The 23,687-nt window shown below is 39.0% G+C and overlaps 1 protein-coding gene across 1 annotated transcript; it reads left to right on the plus strand.

Moving 5' to 3' along the window:
- The first annotated feature begins 9,188 nt into the window (after nt 1-9,188).
- Nucleotides 9,189-10,958, plus strand: LOC110795064 (uncharacterized). Its single transcript, XM_022000041.2, has one exon. The coding sequence runs from the start codon at nt 9,189-9,191 to the stop codon at nt 10,956-10,958; it is 1,770 nt and encodes a 589-aa protein (XP_021855733.2).
- Nucleotides 10,959-23,687: the final 12,729 nt, after the last annotated feature.

Genomic DNA, 23,687 nt, shown 5'->3' on the forward strand with positions numbered 1-23,687 from the left:
CAATAGTTCATATCTTTTGTTACTTTCAACAAGTAAGATTTTCTTTGTCTTGAATGATCTAGAAATCAATCAACTTTCAAAATTCCATCAAAATAGAGCTTTTGAATGTTAACTTGTTGACATGGTCTAAGTAACAATGCTAAAGGTTTGTGGAACTCAAATCAACAGATTGATTTGAACCTAGTAAAGTTCTTATTGTTAAAGAGTTGATTGTTTTAATCAAGAATACATGACTCAAACCATAAATGACCATTTCATTCAAATAAACAAACAAACAATGTTTTTGTTTTTCTTGAATGTGAGTCATTTTGTGTTTGAAGCAGAAATTTAGGTATGTTGATTATGGAACAAAATAGCCATTAAGTTCAATCCTTGAAAAGACTTAAAAGAAACTTATATAACCCTAAAACGAATGTAGCAATGCCATGCTTCATTTCCCACTTGTACGTCATTAGTGTAGCCTAGCCTCCATTGTTTGAGTTATTACCGAAGTAAGAACGTCAAGCGGTATATGATACCAAGGAAGTTTGATTGCTAGGTCACTTCTCTTTAATCATTAACTTTTAGGTAGAAACGGAGTTGTAAATTCCTTTCACTCGTTCCTTGTTTTCCTATTTCTTGTACCCTTTCTTATAGTCTTAAGAATTGAATTCTTTAGTGTTGACTTTTATACTTTGTTAGACATGTCCAATGTCACTCCGACAAAGTTCTTACCATTTTATTTATGTTCAATATTCTGCTTCAACTAGATGATCTTACCAGAAGCTTCTAAAGTTCTCTAAGCATCGATCTATTTGAATGTCTAGGGACTAGACTAATTTAAATGGACAAAGATATTAGGTTGTTAACCATTGGTAAAGCTGAGTGTTTAAACTCAATTCTTTATGATCTCAAAACTACATTGTATTTTGAATTCACAAGCACCAATCAGTTTTCCATTCGACTTTGATACTCGAAAACAACCAAAAAAAAGTCGCTAAAAGAAACGTACATTTTAAATTGCTCACTTTCTCTCATTTCCGTGAATCGTTCTTGGATTCACTACCAATCAAGGAAATATACTATTACCTTCCTAAAAGGATTTACTGCAGTGCAAGATATTTAATTATAAACAATAATTAAAACATACATTGAAGCATGCAAAGTCTAAACATTTATCATGAGTAATAACTTGAAAATTAAAGCAATCATGCAATTTTAAACAAGTCATTGGCATTTTATTCGAATTTATTGTTCCGGCAGGTGTGAATAAAATGAATCCAAGATCCTTAAATCATTGAAGAATTAAGCACATTATGTATTTAGACTCAATTCTAAAATATTTTAGGTAAGCAAATCTTTTGCTAATAGTCTAGAAACTACTCTTGGTTGATAGGTACGTCTAAGAACTTATTATGTAAACCTATCTCATTTTCCACGACATAAAAGGACTACTTACTTATATCGTTGAGTTTCACCAAAACTAACATGTACTCACAATTATTTGTGTACCTTACCCCTTTAGGATCAATAAGTAACACCTCGCTATGGCGGAAAACTATTACTAAGATTGATGTAAAGGTTATTCAAGTAAGTGTTATTTTGGCATGGCACCTTTTAACTCAATTTTTAAAGTTTGGAACTTAAGGCTCTTACTATGTTGGTTAGATTTTAAGTGAACTAAAATCCTAATCATGCAACATAATCAAGCCATAATCTCATGCATAATTAAGACATATTTAAAGCAATAAATAACTTAAAGCATGCATAAGATATAAATTTGATCTAGTATGGCCCGACTTCATCTTGAAGCTTCAACTTCAAACTTCGTCTTGAAAATGGATTGGAAACTCCGTCTTGAATTTCACCATGGGAGGCGCCATTTTCTTCAAATAGGATAAGCTATAATTGAAACTAATTACAACTATTTGATGGTACGCAGACCATATTTAAAATTAAAAACTTTGGTGCATTAGACCAATTTTACATTCAAATTAATGGTACGCATACCATATTTTCTATTCTATTTGGGTCATACTAGTCACTTTCCATAACCTACAAAACAGTACATTTACAATATACCATTCACCCATTCATTTATCAATGAATGACCCACATAGCAAGTTAGTAGAACATATTATGCATCACATAAATATTTGCAACAATTAATCAAGGCTTCCAATAATCTACAAATTATTCAATCCTTATTAATTCTAATCGAGTTGTTTTAACCTTAAAGGAATGTAGGCCTAATCAAGAGTTTAATGACTAAAATGTTCCCACTAAAACCAAGAAATTTACATGCTTTACAAATTTTAAACATAAAATTGTATTTCCTAGTCCAACCGGAAACTTACAAATTTAATTAAAATTTAAAGCTCATATAAAGTAATATTTAAATCCTTTAATTTTATTTTCAGTTGATTAAAATTAATTAATTTAAATTTTATCAAGGTTTTAATTTTAGTAAAATAATTAGTATAAATAAGTTTATAATAATTAAATTAATCAAAAATAAATTCTGAGAAAAAATTAAATTACGAATTCAAATTTAATTAAAATCGTTTTCAAAAGAAAAATAACAGCTGCAGCGCCATGGGCCGCGTGCACGAAGCAGCGCCCAGGCCCGCGCTGTGTGGCCGAGTGATGCCCATCGTTGCGCACATCCTTGCGCTGCGCTTGTTGCTCGCATGCTCGATGGCTGCTCGGTGCATCGATGGCTGCCTGCGCTGGGCAGTGGCATGCGCAACGGCACTCGAGCTCCCTTGCTCGTTTGCTGCTGCCTTGCTTCGTGCCTTGCGCTAGGATGCATCGCTGCCCAATTTTGCTCGACCATCCACACGGCACAGGACTAGCCTGCCGCGCATGCCTCATTGCACTTTGCCTCGTACCGCATGGGCGACGAGCTCCCTTGCTATTCGTCGCATGCCTGCATTATGCAACACCCCTTAAGGGTAACACTTAGCTTCCATTGCGTCATGCGTGCAACAATGGTGATCAGTTTTATAAAAATTAAAACTTTTATAATTAAATTTATTGACAAATTAATAGCTCATATTAATTTCTAAATTTCGGCGAAAAATCGAAAATTTATTATTCAAATTAATTTCCGTTTATATTTATTTTCATAGATTCAAATCTAGGTCATAAACTTTTAAAACTTTTAAATTTTAACAAATTTTATGGTGGTTTTTAATCATAGGATCCTAATTAAATTGATAATTAATTATGAAAATCAAAACAAATTCTAAATTATTCGAATTTCAACAAATTAATTACAATTACAAATTAGGTTGTATAATTAACAAGATTAGGCTTTAAAATTGTTAAACGTATACAGTAGGTCAATCATAGATTCAAATTTACATACAAGATTCGCAAATATTTCATTTAACATCATAAAAATTATAAATTTTGCGTTCGAAAAACTAAAACCTCCGAAAACTCATAGTTAGGCTTCGAATTTGGGAATTTTAGGTTCGGCGACAAATCTCTAATATATGTCAAAATTTTAAAACTTCGTTTACATGCAAAATTCACTATAAATTTATACGATTCCGATCATTATTGACAAAACTGCCTAAAAATCCTGCGAACATATAATCAAATAATCGCACGAATTTGCAATTAATTACATACAACGAAATTAATCACCCCTTTAATTCATTGCAAATTTAAAAAATTTAACCATGTTAACTATAATTGATTGTGGAATTAATTAGAGGCTTGTGATACCACTGTTAGGTTATGACAAATATAAATCATATATTTCATGCGGAAAAACCATAAAGCTAGGAATCCAAATTAATTGCCACATAGTCAATTAGCATAATTTAGGATACATACATGTGACGCCAAATGTCGCTCTAGCTTCTCCCGAACCGAACAAGAACAAGTTTAGGACTCCAAATGTCGCTCCTCCGTAGATAGTCAACAGCACGTTCGGATCCGCCTTAGATTCAACCAACTAGGATATTCTCTAAGGTATTATTTTTATTCGAAAGCTTAGTTATATATTTAGGCAATTTATTAAATTCGTACTTGAACTTAAACTATATGAATACTTATTGAATTGTTGTGTAAAATTGTGATTATGAACCACATATTTATAGGGAGGAAATAACGGACTTAGATTTCCACTAGAATTCAAATAACTAAATCTATTAGAATTCTAGTTAAATTAATCCATTAGAATTTAATGTTTAATCAAACACAAAAACATTTAATTCGTGTGGAATTAGGAAAACGATTTAATCAAGCAATCCTAAACGACCAAGGAATCGGTCGTACATAACATTGCACACACGCAGCCCACAAAGGGCGTTGGTGCGCGGCTCGACCCAAGGAAGGGCGCTGGCAGCACGCGGACCATCCGTGGGCGCTGGTGTTGGGCCTTGCCTGGCGTGCTTGCAGCTGGGCCTACCTAGCTCGCTGCTTGAGCGCTGGGCTACTCGCTGCTTACTGTGAGCGCGGGCTTCACTAGGCGCGGGCCTGGTTTCGTGCTGGGCCTTGCGTTTAGCAAGCTCGTCCAACGATCGTTTCGTATGTCGCGCTTCCGATTCGTTTTCCGATTCCGGAATTCATTTCCGATTCGAACAATATTTAATATTTCCGATTCCGGAATTTATTTCCGATTCCGGTAATATTTCCGTTTCCGGCAATATTTCCGATTCCGACAATATTTCTATTTGCAATAATATTTTCCGATACGTACCATGTTTCCGTTTCCGGCAACATCTAGGACTTGGATAATATTTATATTTCCGTTATGCTCCATATTTTTGTTTCCGGTAATATCATCATTTTCAGGGTATTCATATTTTGTCTTTTGACGATTTCAGCTCCCACTGGAACTGAGATCCGTCGATTCCGAATATTCATAAATAGAGTATTTAATTCACTTAAATACTTGATCCGTTCACGGACTATTTGTGTGACCCTACGGGTTTAGTCAAGAGTAAGCTGTGGATTAATATTATTAATTCCACTTGAACTGAAGCGGCCTCTAGCTAGGCATACAGCTCACTTGATCTCACTGAATTATTAACTTGCATATTTAATTAATACTGAACCGCATTTATTAGAATTAGCATTGAATTCATACTTGGACCAAGGGCATTATTTCCTTCACGTATAACCCAGTGATTATGAATATTTGTAATTATCTAACTGTAATATGTGACTAATGAATTCGGTTTGTTGATTGCCAAAAAAAAAGAGTAAAAAATTGTTTAGTCTCCAATCACGATCGATCAGCCTAGGATGGTTTAATAATATATGCTACAATATATATCTTAACAGAATTCTTATTGTGACCTCCAATATTAGGTCGAATAAATTTAATCAAATTATTGGTGCTTACTGAATTATAGTCGAATGAATTTGCTGCACTAAGTTCTAGCTAAACTGATTGAAATTCTCAGTTACAGAAAGAAAGAGGGGGTAGGGTAAATAGATGTCTTAGTTTGGCAGCAGGTGGTTATAAGGTTGTAATTATATTTTATACAAAATTTGAAAGGTATTGTATTAAGAATAAAAATTAGAATAGTAAAATAAGATACAACATATGTTAGCATTGTGTTCAAGATTTTAATTTTTTAAAAATAGTACAACCATATTTTGCTAGGCATGAAGTTCATATGTACAGTGTGCAGTGCCAACAAAAATAAGCAAACTGAAAAATGCTAAGATAAAAAATTAAATTGCATAAGGGATAAATCCGGGCATGAATCATGGATTCTGGGATGATCATCATTTTGTGTTAATAGTGAACGCATTAAAGCATATTTACTGTCTGTTTGACAAAGTTATCTTCACTGTATTCATTTTTTTTGGTCTCAGGGAATGGGGGGACGTATACCCCTTGTACCCCCTAAATCCGCCCTTAAGTGGGGCTTCTTGGTTCAATTCTAATTTATACCACTTTGTGTTTGAAAAGCTTCTTTAGCGTTTTTTTAGAACTTATGTTTGTGGTTTTATTGTCAGCCTTTTATATATTAGGGTCTTTTACATTTGGTTGTTTGTGTAATGTTTGTAAGACTGCTAGTGGTGTGACCTTTAGGTGATATGTTAAGTTCTTTCTAATGTGTAGCTTATACAACTATACACGGGCATAAAATTCTGTGTGAATACGTAAAACATATTTGGTAAAGACTATGTGTCTTTAATTGTATATTAGTTAATGTTGTTGAAACAATTATGTGTAATTTTTTTTAACATGCTATCTTGTAGAAATGGATCGTAGTTGGATAACAACAACAAAAATAGGGGAACCAAAATATGATGCTGGAGTTATGCAATTCATTAAATTTGCTTTGGAAAATAACAGTAAAGGCCGTGATAAGTTTCTGTGTCCTTGTTATATGTGTCATAATCTTATGCGTCACAAAGTTGACATAATACTCAGTCATTTGCGTAAATGAGAATTTGATATAACATATACTTGTTGGTATCGTCATGGTGAAAAAAGAGAGGGAACTTCTGGTCATCACGGCCATAATACTGATGAGGCTAATAGATTGGAGGAAATGATGGATCAATTTCATGACAGAGTTAATGATGATCCTCAGGTGGTAGTGGAAATGTTGATTGATTCTGAGAAGCCCTTATACATAGATTGTAAGTACTCAAAGTTATCCGCTACAGTTAAGCTATACAATGTAAAGGTGGGTCATAGTGTGACAGATGAGTGTTTTTCTTCGTTCCTTAAGTTGTTTAAAGACATACTTCCACAGGACAATGTGTTGCCTAGCGTTGCATATAGGGCAAAAACGATGTTGTGCACAACAGACTTGAAATGAAAAAAAATCATGCTTGCCCTAACGATTGCATACTGTATAAAGATGAATATGAATCTTTAAAGAATTTCCCCCAGTGCAATGTTTCGAGGTACAAGAAAAAGGAAGGAGTTCCAGCTAAGGTTTTGTGGTATTTTCCAATAATATCAAGGTTCAAAAGGATGTATTCAAATCCAGAAGATGCAAAGAGGCTGACAAGGCATAAATTTGGTCGAGAAAAAGAAGATGGGATACTTAGGCACCCAGCTGACTCTCCGCAATGGAGATTTATTGATGCAGAGTTTAGTGATTTTGGTAAAGAAGAATGAAACCTACGCCTTGGATTGTCTACCGATGGTATGAATCCATATAGTTCCCTTAGCAGCATTTATAGTATTTGCCCGGTCATGTTAGTGGCTTACTATTTACCTCCTTCCTTATGTTTGAAAAGAAAGTACATTATGTTGTCAATGCTTATTTCCAGGCCAAAACAATCGGGAAATGATATCGATGTGTACTTGGCACCTCTTATTGAAGATTTAAAGTGGTTGTGGGAAAAAGGGGTAGAAGTGTTTGATGCTAGTCGGAATGAATGTTCAATTTAAGAGCCATGTTGTTCTGTACTATCCAAGATTATCCTGCTTATGGTAATCTTTCTGGTTATACCGTGAAAGGGGGATGTGCTTGTCCTATATGTGAAGATGGTTGGAAGGTGAGGTGGTTATCCGCATCAAATAAGACGGTCTACTATGATCATCGTCCTTTTCTTCTCGAGGATCATGGGTACCGCAAACTAAAAAAGGCTTTTACTGGAGAGCAAAATTTTGAAAGCCGTCCAAGAGTCTCTACTGGCGAATAAGTGTTTGGAAAGGTAAAAGACATTCAAATTATATTTGGCAAGTTGAAGAAAACTAAAGCTGCTATCCTTAAACAGGGATACAAGAAGTGTTCATATCTTTGGCGCCTTCCTTATTGGAGATTTCTCTTTGTTAGGCATTCTCTAGATGTGATGCATATTGAAAAGAATGTGTTTGATAGTCTGATTGGTACATTATTGAATATGCCGGGGAAGACAAAATACAGTTTTAATGCTCGAAGTGACTTGAAGGAAATGGAAATTAGAAAGGAACTCCATGTTGTTGAGGAGGTCGGAAAGCGCAAGTATTTACCCTCTGCTGCTTATACAATGTCCAAAAAGGAGAAAGTCGAGCTTTGTACTTCCTTAGCTGGAGTTAAAGTGCCTGAGGGTTATTCTTCAAACATTTCTTTGCTTGTTTCAATGGAGAATTTGAAACTTGTGGGGCCGAAGTCTCATGATTGCCATGTTCTGATGGAAGATTTCTTACCCATCTCTATTCGTTCAATTTTACCTAAAAATGTACAATATGCGATTATTAGGTTATGTTTTTTCTTCAAGTCAATATACAGTAAAGTCATTAAAACTAAAGATTTGGATTCTTTGGAGATTGGAATTTCTGTCATTTTGTGCCAATTGGAGATGTATTTTCCCCCGGCTTTTTTTGATATCATGATACATTTGCATGTTCACTTGGTAAGAGATGATGTGGCCAGAAATAGTAAACTGCCACATGGCTTTGCTAGAAAGGTCAAATTAAGAAGTCAAAGATCCTTTCATGGATCTCAACAACACATGCTAAGCCCATTGAGAAATCCTGGTCAATACATGTCCGAAATCCCAAACATGCAAAGAGCCCAACAGGTCTAATCAGATCTGTTATTAATAGGATACATGTCCAAATCTGGGAAACCACCCAATCATTAGGATAGGGTTGTGGGATCAATTCCCAAGAAACCCTAGCCCTATAAATAGCTCAGATCCCAAGGTAAGGGGGGCATTCAATTCATTCCCACCAACCTAAAACTATCTTTGCTCTGCCTTCTCTCTACAAATTACTTCTCTCTCTAGCTTATACTTACTTAAGCATCGGAGGGAATATTCCAGTCTCGGTGGGATCGTTGCGCGAGATCCTAGCAGGATTCCAACAGCAAGTGAATCAAACCTTTCAACAGCAGATTAGCACCACGTTGCAAGATGAAATACGAAGGAACATGTTAATCTACAGCACTGAAAGGACGGCCCCGCAGAGGCCCCTCAGTCTGGGTGTCAATCGGATAAACAGAATTCCACTTAGATCCAATGTATGGAGAGCAGGAGAAAGCTCCCGTCCACAAGCCAGCCGTGGAGCCAGTCCTTTGGCAGAACGCTCGGAGACTGACCGCGGCCATCAAGCCTTTCAGCCTCGGCGAGAGCAGGCTACGCGGCCACCTTCCAGGGGAAACCCACCGGCCATCTTGCGGCCCTCCTCGAGACGTCAGGAACACTATGAAGCTGAATCTGAACTATCAGACACCGGATCCACCCCAGTAATGGATGATCTTCCATTTTACCCCTCTGTTCGAGGGCAGACCTAGATGACGCCTAATAGAGTGAGCATGCGTCCCCGTATAGTCTCCAGCCGTCGTGAACCAACCTATCATATCCAACAAGGGTTTAATAACCTGACGTTGAGGCACATGAGCACCCCCTTTTCTGAGGACATAATGAACGCCCTGAAAGAACCTAAAGTCAAAACCCCCACCATTGAAGCCTACGACGGTACCACCGACCCAGATATGCACCTAGTTGCATACCTTCATCATACGTATGTTCAAGGAACCAATGAAGCCACCTGGTGCAAATACTTTCCTGCTACCCTTAAAGGAGTGGCGTCCAAATGGTTTGAACGGCTGCCCCCGGGATCAATTGCCTCTTTTAACGAATTACAAACCCTATTCTCCACCAGGTTCATGGAACACAAGGAAGAAAGGAAAACAAGCATGCATTTGGGACGCATTCATCAAGGAAAAGATGAGTCACTAAGAAGCTATGTGAAGCGCTTCAATCTAGAGGCTGGACAGATCCCAGATCTTCCCGACGGCGTCTCCTTCGATAATTTTGTCAGGGGACTGAAGAAAGGATCATTCAAGTTAGACTTAGTTAAAAAGAGCGTTCGGACTATTGCTGAAGTATTAGATAAGGCTCAAGCATTTATCCACGCAACAGAAATATGCAGCGCGTCCAAAGATGAAAAGACTGGTGAGGCAACAGATTCCTCGGGAAAGAAAGACAAGACAGACCGAAAAGCACCACGAGTAAATGGTACTTGGGCTCTTTGGAAAGAGCATGATACCAATTCTCCTGGACACAAGAGAGAACGTCCACAAGAAAGAGAATATTTCGAGTACAACACGGACCTCCTCACAATACTGGTGGACGTCTGGACCAGGTTTGATCTTGAACGGCATTTCCCCATGAAGTCTCCTGCTGAGAGTCGAGACCCTAAGCTGTATTTCCAGTTCCACGAGGATATAGGGCATGACAACAAGAACTGCAGAAGCTTGAAGAGAGCCCTAGACGGCCTGGCCTCCAAAGGAAACCTAAAGAACTACCTGCAAAGGAGTGCTCACGGCTCAGGGAAGAACCAGTACAAAAAGAACAAGTCACCTGTCTCACCTACAGAGGGAAATCACAGCGAAGGGGGATTTGTAGCCGTCATATCCGGGGGGCTAGCCGCTGGAGGACCCACCATGAGGGGACAAAAAGACTATGCCCGCCGCCTAGGTCAAGTAATGTTGTCAGGGAAATCACCTGTGGACCCATTTCCTCCGATAGAGATATGTGAATCGGATGGTGGACGGGTAGCCACTCCACATGATGACCCCCTCGTGGTCGAGATCAAAATTTCCAACATGAGAGTGAAGCGTATCCTGATAGACACTGGAAGTTCATCTGACATAATGAGCATGGAGTGCCTCAGCCACCTAGCCCACGATCCCAAAACCATAGAGAGCATACACTATCCCATCATTGGTTTTGGAGGAAGCATCATACATCCCGTAGGCGTCATCAACTTGCCGGTTCGAATTGGAAATCAAAAAGATGGACGAAAGATGGGAGTGGATTTCCTAATCGTCAAAGATTTGACAGCATACAATGTCATTTTGGGACGTCCCACCCTGAACAAAATTAAAGCAGTATATAGTCGTCACCCATCTCATGCTCCTGAAGTTCGTATGCGACGATGGGACGATAGGGACTATACATGGAGACCAACAGCAAGCAAGAGACTGCTACCTCACGACCCTCAATCCGTCATCATGGAAGAAAGATTTGGCCGAAGCAAGAGGCAAAAGAAAGCATGAGGAAGAGCTACCTACTGCCAATAAGAGTATCCCAGCCAAGATAGAAAAAAGTGGCTAAAAAATTGAATGTCATTAGATTAGTCAGGATACTTTATGTAATACGAGCCTACTAAACGGCCTAACAATTATGCAAGAGCCCACAAAACGGCATGTAATGCTTGCCTACAAAACGGCCAATTTAGCTATGTTAGTAAAATGATAAGCTTCATGATAATATTTCCTTATCTGATGAACTCATGGCTCAATAAAGCCACTCAAAATTACATAGCAAAAAACTAGAGTGAAATACCCCCACATTAGCGAACCCTAAGAGACAGCGTCACGAGTGATTAACTGAACGACAGCCCTAAAAGTGGCCTGAACTGACAAAGACGTGAAAACGCAAAACAAGACTCAACAGAGCAGTCATTTAAAAGGACGCCTTCTCCTTTGAAGGCGTCACAAAAAGACTAATCGGTTGACGGCCTAAGAAGTGGCCTAGATTAGCGCCCCAAATTAGGCTGATCACCTAAAACACCGGGGTAACCGTCCACAAATGGACCAAAAAAGTATGTTCCTAAAAATCAGTAATAAACTGAAATGGAATAAAACACAAAGTGCATAGGAGGCACAAAATATTCATACATGCGCACAAGGCGCAACAAAACCAAACAAAAATAATGTCAAAAGGCACCAATGTTATTACAAGCGCCCACGGCACCACGAAAACCAACTAACAAGAAAAAGCCGTCTATGAATGAGGGGTCGTGGAGCTTCCGTCCAGGACGTCCTGGTTTTCAAGGGAATTCACCTCTTCTTCCTCTGCGTCCTCATCCTCCCCCTCACTAAAAAAACTCAGGAGGATCCAAACCAAGGCGTCGAGCCGTCGAGACGGCCATATGGTATGAGATCCGACGCTTAAACCCGGAGAAGTCCTTCCCGTCCATCGAGTGATCCCAGGCCCGCCAAGCATTCTCCAAAATGGAATCCTCCCCAAGCTTGAAGGAGCTAGCGGCTTCCCCCCCCGCACGACTTCAATCTCGTCCTGGGTAGCCTTGAGTTTCTTCTCCAAGGCGTCCACCTTGGAAGAGAAATTGGTAACCCGCTCTGAGACGGCGGAATACCCCTTTTTTAGCGCGGCCAACCTCTCCTCATGCTCCAGCAACTTATTCTCATAGTCCTGGGCGTCCACCTCAGCCTTCCTTAAAGCGTATGTCTCTGACTTGATCTTGATATCCGCATCCTCATTGATCTGTCTAGCCTTCTTCTTAGCATACTTCTTATGATTTTCAATCTGGTCCTTATGCTTTAGCATCTCCTTATGCATATCAAAGCGGTAATGCCTACCCTCGGCACAACGGATGAAGAGCTGCCGTGACCAAAAATAGACTTAATTTTTCTCAAAAAAAAAATAATAAATAAAAAAACTTACATCAAATATGAGGGACTGCATGGCCCCAAAGTACCCCATATCAATTCCAGGAAGCGAGCTTACATACTCCTCATGAATTGCATCATAGACGGCTGAAAGGATCTTATCCTTTTCCTTTGAACTAAACCCGCCTGATGGAGGAATGTTCGCCACTTCAGCACGCCGCATTCATTTGAACATGTCGCCTGAATCATGATCAATACGTCAATTAAATATACCAAAACTACCAAGTTATCACGACGTCCTAAGTATTAAACAACTAACCAGCCGATAGAGCTGGCGGAGGCATAGAGGCATCCCCAACAGGAGGACCTTGGGACTCTTTACCCTTCCCCTCTCTCAACGAGGAAGTGGTAGCTTCCCCAACATTCACAGCAGCGCCAGGGGCGTCAACCTGGTCAGTGACCACCTCGGCAACGGCCGCTTTGGCCGCGGAATCTCCTTCGACGGTCACTTTGGGAGACGTCTCTTTTGGCTCAGGTGGAAGGGTGGACGCCTGAGGAATAGGGGCTCCTCCCCCAGCCAAAGGGGCTGACGGCCTCGCCAGCAACGGCATCGCTGCAGCATCAGCAGTGCCCAGCTTCTTGAAGAAGGGACGCTGCTGATGCTTGGGCTTAGGGGCCATCGCTGAAGATGCAGGACACTTCTTTGTGGCCGATGAAGTAGGCTCCTAAAAATGAAAAAGGTGAACAACCAAGCATAGATAAAGGAATACAGAAATACGTCAAAATTAAACAAAATATACCTTGGCAGCGTCACCAGAGGCACCCTCATCGGACTTCTTCGAGGACTCTTTCTTCTTAGCCTCCACGGCCTTGAAGATATCATCCGTATACACCTGGGACAACCAGGTAGGTACGTCCACCAAACCCTTGTCTTCAGGGGACAGACGACTCATGGCAGAATCTACACAAACCAAGAGGATTAGTGAAAGATAAGAAAACAAGGCTTTAGTGGAAAGTCAATGCAAAAACTACCTCTATTCAAGTAGGGGCAGAGACCAACGGCCACAAGGAAGACCATGTTGGTGAACTGACCCACATGGGGAAGCCAATTATTGGGAACCCATGCGTGACTCTTCGCAGATAGCCGATACATTTCGCCTGAAATAAAGGCTTTATGAGCCTCCAATCCCTTGACAAAAGACGAGGATAGGCGTCATCCCTAGACAAATAGCGGGCTCGATAATTCCAGCGTGAAAGACGCTCTGAAAGAGGGTGGTCCTCCATTCGGATAATAGACCACTTTTTCCTCCACCACACCCAGCTAGAGGTCTTACCCACTACCGTCTTATAAACCCGCCGGCTATACAGGGTGAACCATCCTTGGGGAGAACTAGAGGAGGGGACAATATCTACAAGTCTAACAAAAGTAGGAAAGGAAGGAGTGACGTCACTCAATGCACACTTGGAAATATACCCAAAGACGTTCGCCCAAGAGTTAGGGGTCATCTGGGCTAGGCCAATGTCATAACCCTCCAAAATGTCCATTACAAAAGGGTGCAGAGGAAACCTAAGACCCAATCTAAAGGCGGCAGTATAGACGGCAACCTCGCCTAAAGAGAGTCGGTCTACATTATAATGGGGAAGAGGGCACCTAAAACTAAAACCACGAGGCAAGAGTAAGAAACGCTCAAAGTCATGCCCCTGCTCCCTCGGATACCTCAACCATTTCATGCTGGGGAGGATGTCAGAAGGAAGAAAATCCACATCCTCTTTCCCACGAACCATAGGAGGGAGATTTTTTCCAAACTCCTCGCCAGAAGAGCTGGAGGAATCATCTTCAAAATCCTCACGCGGGACACAAGGACGGCGAGCAACACTTTTTCTTCTCCTTGAAGAACATGCCGCCCTAGAAGCCCCGTCTCCTGAATGATGGGAAAAGCTAACTCCACCCCTATTTCCTTGGGACGGGCTCGAAAAAGGAACCTTGTTGTCCCTCTCTCGTGGTGATGTCCATGCACCTACATTGGATGTCTGCTTAATACGAGCCATGCCGTCCTGCATAGGGAACAGGACGTCTGACTTAAGAAAAAAGGAAAAAGAAAAAAACAGGTACGCCGTCCGGATACCAGAAAACGCAGCAACTGACAGGACGCCTCTCCGAGAAATCAAAGCATCAAAAGTAAAGGAAATTTTAGAAACATGCAGAAACAAGAAGTTATCGAAGATGTTTACCAAAGAGTGATCAAACTGTTAAAATGATCAGGCAAGTTGTCTAAACCCCAAACACAATGAATGAAGAATCCAAGAACACTCAACACGAACACAGGAAAATCGTCGAAGGAAAGTTGCTCTTTCTCTCTCTAGAAGTCTCTTGGAAAATTAACAAAAGGCGAATGAAGGAAAAACAACGGTTTCTGAAACATTTTAAAGGCAAAAACCCGACTCCCAAAAAAGAAATCACACGTGGCACCTTAACAAGAAGGCTCCCCTACATGGGCCAAGGGCACCCTCCTTGAGGGGCAAATGATGTGGCCAGAAATAGTAGACTGCCACCTGGATTTGCTACAAAGGTCAAATTAAGAAGACAAAGATCCTTTCATGGATCTCCACAACACATGCTAAGCCCATTGAGAAATCCTGGTCAAAACATGTCCGAAAGCCCAAACATGCAAAGAGCCCAACAGGTCTAATCAGATCTGTTATTAATAGAACACATGTCCAAATATGGGAAACCACCCAATCATTAGGATATGGTTGTGGGATCAATTCCCAAGAAACCCTAGCCCTATAATAGCTCAGATCCCAAGGTAAGGGGGGCATTCAATTCATTCCCACCAACCTAAAACTATCTTTGCTCTGCCTTCTCTCTACAAATTACTTCTCTCTCTAGCTTATACTTACTTAAGCATCGGAGGGAATATTCCTACGGAATATTCGTGTTTTGCAGGTTGCCAGAGGATCGTGCCAGCTCATACTTGATACCTCCGAGGAACGCGTGACACGTCATCACCGTAAAAGATCCTACGACAAGAGAGATTAGATTTTGTGGTCCCGTGCACATGAGAGATCAATGGGCCTTTGAAAGGCAAATGAAAACCTATAAGGGATATGTTAAGAATGCTTATCGACCTGAGGCTTGTATCGCAAAGAGAATGTTGTATGAGTTAGCTATGGAATATTGTCTTGAACACATAGATCATGTGAAGATAATAGGGCTTCCTAAATCTCGACACAGTGACCGATTTGATGGTAAGGGAACCATAGGTCGTAGTGAACTTGACATGTCTCTTGACAAGTGGCACATGGCCCACACATATATTCTTTTCAATGAAGATGAAGTTTCTCCTTATATCAACCGACATATATCTTTCTTGAAGTCGCGGAATCGAAAGGCTAACCAGAAAGCATTAGCTACTGAACATAGTAAATCATTTCGTTTTTTTTTCAAAGATCAAGTAATGCTAGAGCTCCAAAATTCATCACAACCCTTTTTTTATCGACTTAAGAATTTAGCATATGGTCCTAGTTTCTCCGCCTCGTTTTATTCTGCATATGCCATGAATGGTTGCACGTTTTATACAAAGGAGCAAGATGATAAGAGTACTGTGCAGAATAGTGGGGTATCTCTTGAAGCGGAAGCAATGCATTTTTCTAGTGTTAAATACAATCGTCATGTCTATAGTAAAATGCAATACTGTGGGGTAATTGATGAGATTTGTGAGTTGCATTATTTGGGTTTTTGGATACCTGTTTTTGGTTGCAAATGGGCAGTCAACAATAACTTTGTTTTTGATGGCTTAGGGCATACTTCATTGAATCTTAACAAACTCGGTCACAAGGAAGATCCTTATATTTTGGCTAGTCAGACTAAACAAGTGTTTTATGTGACTGACCCAAGTGATAAAAGAAGGTCAGTTGTACTAACAACAAAACCTCGATATACCATTAATGACCATGACGACAATATTGTATTTGAGGAAAGTTCTACCCCTAGTGAGGTGCAAAATGTGAATGATAGTGTTGATGATACTTCGGCCTATGTACGTAGTGACCATGAAGAAGGGATTTGGGTTGAGGAGGAAAATAGTAATACATTTCGAGCTAAAAAACGTCGGCGTAAAGGTTTTTGTTACTACATTAATAAACTGATGCCTTATTTTATAATAAATGTTTATATTTTTCTGACTACAAGGATTAGTTATGTTATCTAATAATTTTTGTATGTTTGTAGGTTAATGGGGAAAAAGAGAAAGCAAGTAAGTGGCCTCAACTCTGATGAGATTTCGGCCGAATGTGGGAATCGAAGGGGTCGTACAGTAATTGCAACAGTTGGAACAGCAACTCAACGCGGCACCAAAATCCCCTTGGAATGGAATCATAATAAGGTGCCTACTAGGGATAACAAAGACAATTTCGTCAATTATATTGGTGTAGTTGCTCGTGAACGAGTGAGTATCACTTATCTTGAATGGGAGGAAGTTCCAAAAGAAGTCATCAATGAAGTTTATGAGTGTATCACGGTAAGCTTGTATACATGCAGTGAACCTGAAAATTTTGATGCCTAGTTTCTGTTTTTTTGTTTGTTTTGTCCTGCTGCGTGATCTGCTACTGCTGGTAAGGATGGGCATGGGCCAGATCTGGGCCAGGTCTGGTGAGACCCAGACCCAGACCCATAGTTTTTAGGAGGACCTAGATCCGCCCAGATCCATTGGGTCTGAAAAATTCAGACCCATACCTAGATCCAATGGGTCTAATGGGTCTCGGGTAAAAAATGGGTCTAGTGTTACTTTTTTATTTTTAAAAATTTTGTCTTAGAAAATTTCTTTGCGCCATTAATTTAACCGTCATTTACCATCTCATATTCACATTCGATGCATAAAATATCACAATTCGCAAATTAGTGCCAAAATACTAATGCATGAATGTATTTAATTATCCTATTTCTAATTTCTAATAATTGACCGGGCACATGGGCCAGATCTGGACCGGGTCTGGGTCTGAAGATATTGGACCCAGACCCAGACCCATTTTTAAACACATGGATCCAGATCCGCCCCAGATCCATTGGGTCTCAAATAACTAGACCCATACCCTTAAAAATGGGTCGGGTCCAAGCGGGTCTAGACCGGGTCCTGGACCCATGCCCATCCCTAACTGCTGGGATCTGCTGCTGTTCTGATCCGCCTACTGCCTTGATCTGCTACTGCTCTGATCTGCTTAAATTCCACCATTGTTTTTAGCCTAAAAGTTCAGGAGTCTGTTATTGTTTGTAAGAGTTAATATTCAACCATCTAGATGATGTATATAAAGGTCTTATCTTGAGTTGGTAAAGAAAATTTATGGGTATTTCCCAAACTGAGTCCTTGGTTTTTCATCTGAGCAATTTAAATTACATATAGGACTACAACTGATGTATTGTTCAACTTCCAATGCTTGATGAATGAGACTTATATTGGTCTTGCTATTTATAGCAACTTGTTTTAAATTCTCGTCAGTAAGTTATATTCTGGTTTGACGACCCAAAAAGAACCTAGCCGTGTTACTGGCTTAAGTTAGAGTCATTGGACATATTCATGGCTATGGTTATGTCACTATCATTTGTCCTCCTAAAATTGAAGCTTTAGCCTTTACGCTAGAGTCATCTTGCTCATCCCCTGCACCCTCTACCAGATTCTGTTGTTCTGCAGGCTCAACCTTTGGCCTAATCATCGACTGGTTCTAGTTCGACAGTCTGATGATTGGTTTTTTTTTACTATGTTGTTGTGCTGCAGGTTCTGCAGTACTGCTGCCTGCTTATGTTATATCCACAAAGCCTTAACCGAACTGTTGCAATACTTATGTTCTCTAAAAAATAGAAAACATACAAGTTTATTGCTTTATTTTTTCTATCTTTCTTTTCTGCTCTTATTTTGACTTTAGTAATTTATTGACTTTGAATCCTCGTTATTCAATTCTAGTAGCTTTTGTTGGATTGTTGTAGTTTGTTGGTTGCTTTAATTAAGTATCCTTTTAGCTGATAAGGTGGTTTTATATTCTTCTTTAATGAATTAAATTTAATGAATCATGTCTTTTTTGGTTGTTCGGTTTGTTTGTGTTGATGATAACTTTCTCTTTAAATTTGCAGATGGGATTCGAAGTGCCTGAAGAACGTAGAGATTATGTGTTAAATCGAGCCTCGATTCGGTGGAGAGCTTTCAAGGCTAGATTACGTAAAAAGTTCAAGTACGGCTCCAAGGGAAAGGATAAACTGTGATAATGAAGAATCCACCTTCGCCATATCCATTTATACTTCAAGCTAACTAGGAAAAATTCATTGTAGCCTCTACTGATCCTAAGTTCAGGTAATCTTTCAATGATCCATATCACCAATGAATAGTTACTGAACTTACATTTTATTTTGTGTAATAACATTTTATGTACATTATATGGAAAGGAATTGAGTGACTTGAATCGTGAAAGGGCCAAAAAGAATACTTCATGCTACCGAGGAGGTCGAAAGGGATACTTGTATTATGAGGAAGAGATTGTAAGTTTAGCTCAATCAATTGCAATTAATATAACACTGAAAATTTATGTATTTGAAACCTTTTTTTTTATTATATGCATTGTTAGGCCAAAGAACTTCAGAAGCAAGGAATCCAACCCAAAGACGTGCCTCGACATTTGGTTTTGACAAGATCCCGTTCTACAGAAGAAAATGGTGTGATAACCTTTGATAATCTTTCAATGTAGGAAGATTATGAGGAAGAGATTGTAGCCTCATGCTACCGATCCTAAGTTCAGGTAATCTTTCAATGATCCATATCACCAATGAATAGTTACTGAACTTACATTTTATTTTGTGTAATAACATTTTATGTACATTATATGGAAAGGAATTGAGTGACGTGAATCGTGAAAGGGAAAAAAAGAATACTTCATGCTACCGAGGAGGTCGAAAGGGATACTTGTATTATGAGGAAGAGATTGTAAGTTTAGCTTAACCAATTGCAATTAATATAACACTGAAAAGTTATGTATTTGAAACCTTTTTTTTTATTATATGCATTGTTAGGCCAAAGAACTTCGGAAGCAAGGAATCCAACCCAAAGACATGCCTCGACATTTGGTTTTGATAAGATATCGTTCTACAGAAGAAAATGGTGTGATAACCTTTGATAATCTTTCAATGTAGGAAGATTATGAGGAAGAGATTGTAGCCTCATGCTACCGATCCTAAGTTCAGGTAATCTTTCAATGATCCATATCACCAATGAATAGTTACTGAACTTACATTTTATTTTGTGTAATAACATTTTATGTACATTATAAGGAAAGGAATTGAGTGACTTGAATCGTGAAAGGGAAAAAACGAATACTTCATGCTACCGACGAGGTCGAAAGGGATACTTGTATTATGAGAAAGAGATTGTAAGTTTCGCTCAATCAATTGCAATTAATATAACACTGAAAATTTATGTATTTGAAACCTTTTTTTTATTATATGCATTGTTAGGCCAAAGAACTTCAGAAGCAAGGAATCCACCCCAAAGACGTGCCTCGACATTTGGTTTTGATAAGATCCCGTTCTACAGAAGAAAATGGTGTGATAACCTTTGAGAATCTTTCAATGTAGGAAGATTATGAGGAAGAGATTGTAGCCTCATGCTACCGATCCTAAGTTCAGGTAATCTTTCAATGATCCACAGCACCAATGAATAGTTACTGAACTTACATTTTATTTTGTGTAATAACATTTTATGTACATTATATGGAAAGGAATTGAGTGACTTGAATCGTGAAAGGGTAAAAAAGAATACTTCATGCTACCGAGGAGGTCGAAAGGGATACTTGTATTATGAGGAAGAGATTGTAAGTTTATCTCAATCAATTGCAATTAATATAACACTGAAAATTTATGTATTTGAAACCTTATTTTTTTATTATATGCATTGTTAGGCCAAAGAACTTCAGAAGCAAGGAATCCAACCCAAAGACGTGCCTCGACATTTGGTTTTGATAAGATCCCGTTCTACAGAAGAAAATGGTGTGATAACCTTTGATAATCTTTCAATGTAGGAAGATTATGAGGAAGAGATTGTAGCCTCATGCTACCGATCCTAAGTTCAGGTAATCTTTCAATGATCCATATCACCAATGAATAGTAACTGAACTTACATTTTATTTTATGTAATAACATTTTATGTACATTATATGGAAAGGAATTGAGTGACTTGAATCGTGAAAGGGCAAAAAAGAATACTTCATTCTAACGAGGAGGTCGAAAGGGATACTTGTATTATGAGGAAGAGATTGTAAGTTTAGCTCAATCAATTGAAATTAATATAACACTGAAAATTTATGTATTTGAAACCTTTTTTTTTTATTATATGCATTGTTAGGCCAAAGAACTTCAGAAGCAAGGAATCCAACCCAAAGACGTGCCTCGACATTTGGTTTTGATAAGATCCCGTTCTACAGAAGAAAATGGTGTGATAACCTTTGATAATCCTGCCGATTATGAAGTAGCTCAAGCAACTGTGAGAATATATTTTTATTTAAATCAAATAACTCATTTTGTTATTATGCAATTATGCTAACTTAATTTGGTTGCTCATTATTAATTTCAGAAAACGTTAGGGACTCAACAAATCCAAGGAGAAATTGATGCAACCGGCCGGAATGATATTCTTGCGAGAGCATTAAAGACTCCCGAACATGGTGGTTGTGTTCGAGGCGTAGGATCAGGTGTTACAAACAAGCAATACTTTGGATATAACAAACCAACAGCACCCAGTCAATTGCAATCCGAACTCAAAAGTGTCAAATCCGAATTAGCAAGTGTGAAAAACACTCAGACTTTGTTGTTGTCTTACTTGTCTAGTGGTCTGTTTAACCAAGAACACTTGAAACAAATTATTACAAATGACAACCAAGGGTTGGGTGGCGTGTCAGGTGGTCGTGTAGGTGTTGGTAATTCTGGAGGAATTCAAGGGTTAGGGTCAGGAGGTGCTCACATTCATAAATCTACTAACTGAGGACTTGAAGGTGTCCACATCCAACTTGCTTCAAAACAGAAAAACGTTCAAGAGTTAGAGGTTCAAACAGAGACGGTAGGACGTGCCTATGCTCACATTCATACCATGGCTGACCTAGGGCTTCATAGCATGGCTGACCAAGGGCTTCATAACATGACTGACCAAAGGCTTCAAGGTTCTCACTTCCAACTTGCATCAAAACAAAAAGTTCAAGAACCAGAGCATCAAACCGAGGTGTACCATGTTGCCTGGCCTGAGCCTAAACCTGAGCTTGAGGAAGGATACATTTCAGAAAACAATATTATTTCAAGCCATGTCATTACCGATCAACCATTTCCAAAGGTAAGAGCAGTTTCTTAATTAGTGTGTTGATTGCTTTTTTTGAAGTTTTAGTGAGGTTGTATTCACCCCTCTTACCCAGATGCGGCCTCTGACCCCCTGCTGCATATGACCCCCCTACTGCCGCATATTCTTCTTCAAACTTTAGTGATGTCATGAATAAATTATGTATTTTCTACGAGTACTAATATCGTGACATGATTAGGGTGTTAATAGTTTATGTTCCTTGGCAATTGAGAGTGACAAAGGTGTCCAAATTGTTGTTGTTGGTGAAGTGTACGTCGGGAAGGAAGGACAAGTGGTCAAGAATCATTTCAAAACTGTGCCGAGTGGTCATTATCGAGTTTGTATTAAAGAAGAAATCAACCCAAACACACCTTTGCCATGTCCTGACGGGGAAATACGATTTGTTTGTGAAGGCCAGGATAAATTTTTTATTTGGCCTGCTCACTTGGTTTTTCCGATACAGGTGCGTTACAAAACATTTATGTGTTACGATTATCTATCAAAATGTATATATTGTGTTAACTCATCCTACAGTCTTTTATGTATATTTCTTTTCCATTCATTGTATAACAAGCTTGATAAGAAATTCACAAAGGAATTCATCGCACCAAGTTCACACTCGCCATTATTTCCAGAGGTAACATTAAATTCTTAAATTACTGTGTAGGTTGCTTTTTTGAAGTTTTACTAAGGCTATATTCTGACCTCTAACTCTAATCCCCTATTTTCACATATTGTTCCTCAAACTTTTGTGATATCATGCTAAATTAAGTATTTTTCATGAGTACTAATATCGTTTCATGAATAGGGTGTTAACAGTTTCTGTTCCTTGGCAATTGAGAATGAAAAAGGTGTCCAAATAGTTGCCAATGGAGAAGTATACGTTGGGATAGAAGGAGAAGTGGTCAAGAATCATTTCAAACCTGTGCCTAGTGGTTATTATCGAGTTTGTAGTACGGAAGAGATCAACCCAAATGCACGTTTGCCATTTCCCGATGGGGAAATACGATTTGTTTGTCAAGGCAAGGATAGATTCTTTATTTGGCTTGCACACTTGGTTTTTCCAATACAGAAGGTGCATGTGTTACCAAACATTTATGTGTTACAATTACCTATCAAAATGAATATATTGAGTTCACTCATCCTATAGTCTTTTACGTTTTTTTTCTTCGTGTCACCCCATAACAAACCTGATAAGCAGTTCACAAAGGAATTAATCACACCATCTCCATGCTCTCCATCATCACAACCATCATCCACTCGAAAGTATACGATCACTGCTGCAGATAAGTTAAAGTTAACTTCTAGATTGATTCAAGTTTTCAAGGGTGTAGCCGTGGAAATGAAAAAGAGAGGAAACACCAAAACCTTTGGAATTCCGGCTAGAGTGTTTCAAAATGAGCAATCTGTTAGCCTTGATTATGAAGAAATGCTTGATTGGTGCTTCCAAAGAGAGATAAGATCATCTCACATGTCTATTTTAATGATGAAAGTGTGATGTACCCTTTGGCATTTCACGTAAACAAATATATTGCTTTTTAGAAAATGAGTTAATTTTTTTTATGTGCAAGGCATTTGAGTGAGACGGTTTATAGAGAAGGTATCTCGGGGCTTTATGGATTTGGTGACTGCAACTGCTTGTCGCCGCTAACTCCTATGGAAAAAGAATATTTTCATTGTGACTATTTGGCTAGGGTCTTCGGGTGCAATGATGTCAAAAATAAAAACCAACTATTCTTTGTGCCTTATAATGAAGAGTAAGTGATTCGTTTCAATACTTGTACATTGTCACATATTTCTCAACAAGGACTTTAGCAAGGACAAATATTTGATAACATTATTTTTTCTATGCGTGTAGTCAACATTGGATGTTAGCTGTTGTTTGTCCATGGGTTGGATTGGTGCATTGGCTAGATCCGGCTGGAACAGAAAATGAACCTAGTGGTTTTGCTCAAGCAATAATCAACAAGTATTGAACAAATTACTTATTGTTGTTCTTCCTATTGAAAGT

Source organism: Spinacia oleracea, chromosome 4 (genome assembly GCF_020520425.1).
Source record: "Spinacia oleracea cultivar Varoflay chromosome 4, BTI_SOV_V1, whole genome shotgun sequence".
NCBI lineage: Eukaryota > Viridiplantae > Streptophyta > Magnoliopsida > Caryophyllales > Amaranthaceae > Spinacia > Spinacia oleracea.

Excerpts from the sequence above, each read along its gene's own strand:
- LOC110795064 (XM_022000041.2), top strand. The coding sequence starts at position 9,189 with ATGACGCCTAATAGAGTGAGCATGCGTCCCCGTATAGTCTCCAGCCGT.